At 42.8% G+C, this 1,040-nt stretch overlaps 1 protein-coding gene across 1 annotated transcript; it reads right to left on the bottom strand.

Annotated features, from left to right (window-relative positions):
• Positions 1 to 274: 274 nt before the first annotated feature.
• On the bottom strand, positions 275 to 934 carry Pmar_PMAR001882 (conserved hypothetical protein; the record flags this gene model as incomplete). The annotated part of the gene is made up of 4 exons (XM_002772377.1): positions 275 to 353; positions 398 to 460; positions 510 to 637; positions 864 to 934. Coding segments are annotated over 4 exons (341 nt in total), but the record flags the coding sequence as incomplete, so codon positions are not given.
• Between the last annotated feature and the right edge of the window lie 106 nt (positions 935 to 1,040).

Raw genomic sequence — 1,040 nt, 5'->3', positions numbered from 1 at the left:
TAATCAAAGTAAACAGGAATGACTATTAAGTACAAAAATCAATTCTGAGATTTCCCCAATAATTTTGTATATTTTTAAGCTCGATGGAGGATTGAGAGATGCATAAGATCGACAGGGATAGAAATCGAAACGAGCGGATTCGTAACTTCTTACCTGAACGTAGTAGAGGTAGTTGCAAAAGAAGGGGAATTTGTGGCAAAGAAGTTCCCAATCAACCTGCTCTTTCTGAAGAAGAATACAAATCGATCACGCGATCGATTAATTCTCAGGTCACCTTCGGTAATGTCAGCTTGTGAGCTCTCTCAATTTCTCCCATTATTATCCTTTTGGTAGTCTCGGTGACGTTGTACGTACTACAAAAAAAGAAAAATAGGAAAATTTTCCCAGAAATTTTCACCTGTTCATCGACGGAAAGGCAGGAGTGATAACTGGCATCAAATGAGATCGATCACTCGCGTATCTAGAGACATATCTTAGGTCGCAGCAGCAGCATGAAGGATACCACTCACTGTTTAGGATTCCAAACCTTGAAGCTCATCAAACCAATCTCACTCGACTGTCTTATCGGGCACAGTGTGACCGGATTGTCCCAATTCCATCGCGATAAGATTAGGAAGAATCGTCGAACCAGTTGGACCTGTATAAATACATATTCCAACACTGAGTCCCCCAGTTGAACAATTTTTAAAATATTCATTGGTTTCGAACAACAATGCTCGGATACGTGCACCGCACAGCGAAGGATATCTCGCTCACTTCAAGAAGCCTTCAAACGCAATTTACCGTTATCATGCAACACCGACCGAAGATACGTCACTATCATCACTCCATCATCAAAGATTCAAAAGAGGCCCAAATATTACCGATTGCATGTTGGGGAACATCTGACATACTCTCGCCACCAGAATGGCCCATGTAATGCCACCAAAGAAGCCTGAAGGGAAAAGGGAGGACGGCGATGTGGTCGTCGATGAATAAAATGACGGCTACCGATGATATTGGCGTAAAGACCCCTCCGCTTCGCCCACAGTTTGATGAGC

Source organism: Perkinsus marinus, assembly GCF_000006405.1.
Source record: "Perkinsus marinus ATCC 50983 genomic scaffold scf_1104296961198, whole genome shotgun sequence".
Taxonomy (NCBI): Eukaryota; Perkinsozoa; order Perkinsida; family Perkinsidae; genus Perkinsus; species Perkinsus marinus.
Note: the sequence above shows the minus strand (reverse complement) of the source record. Positions and strands in the feature narration are given on the sequence as shown.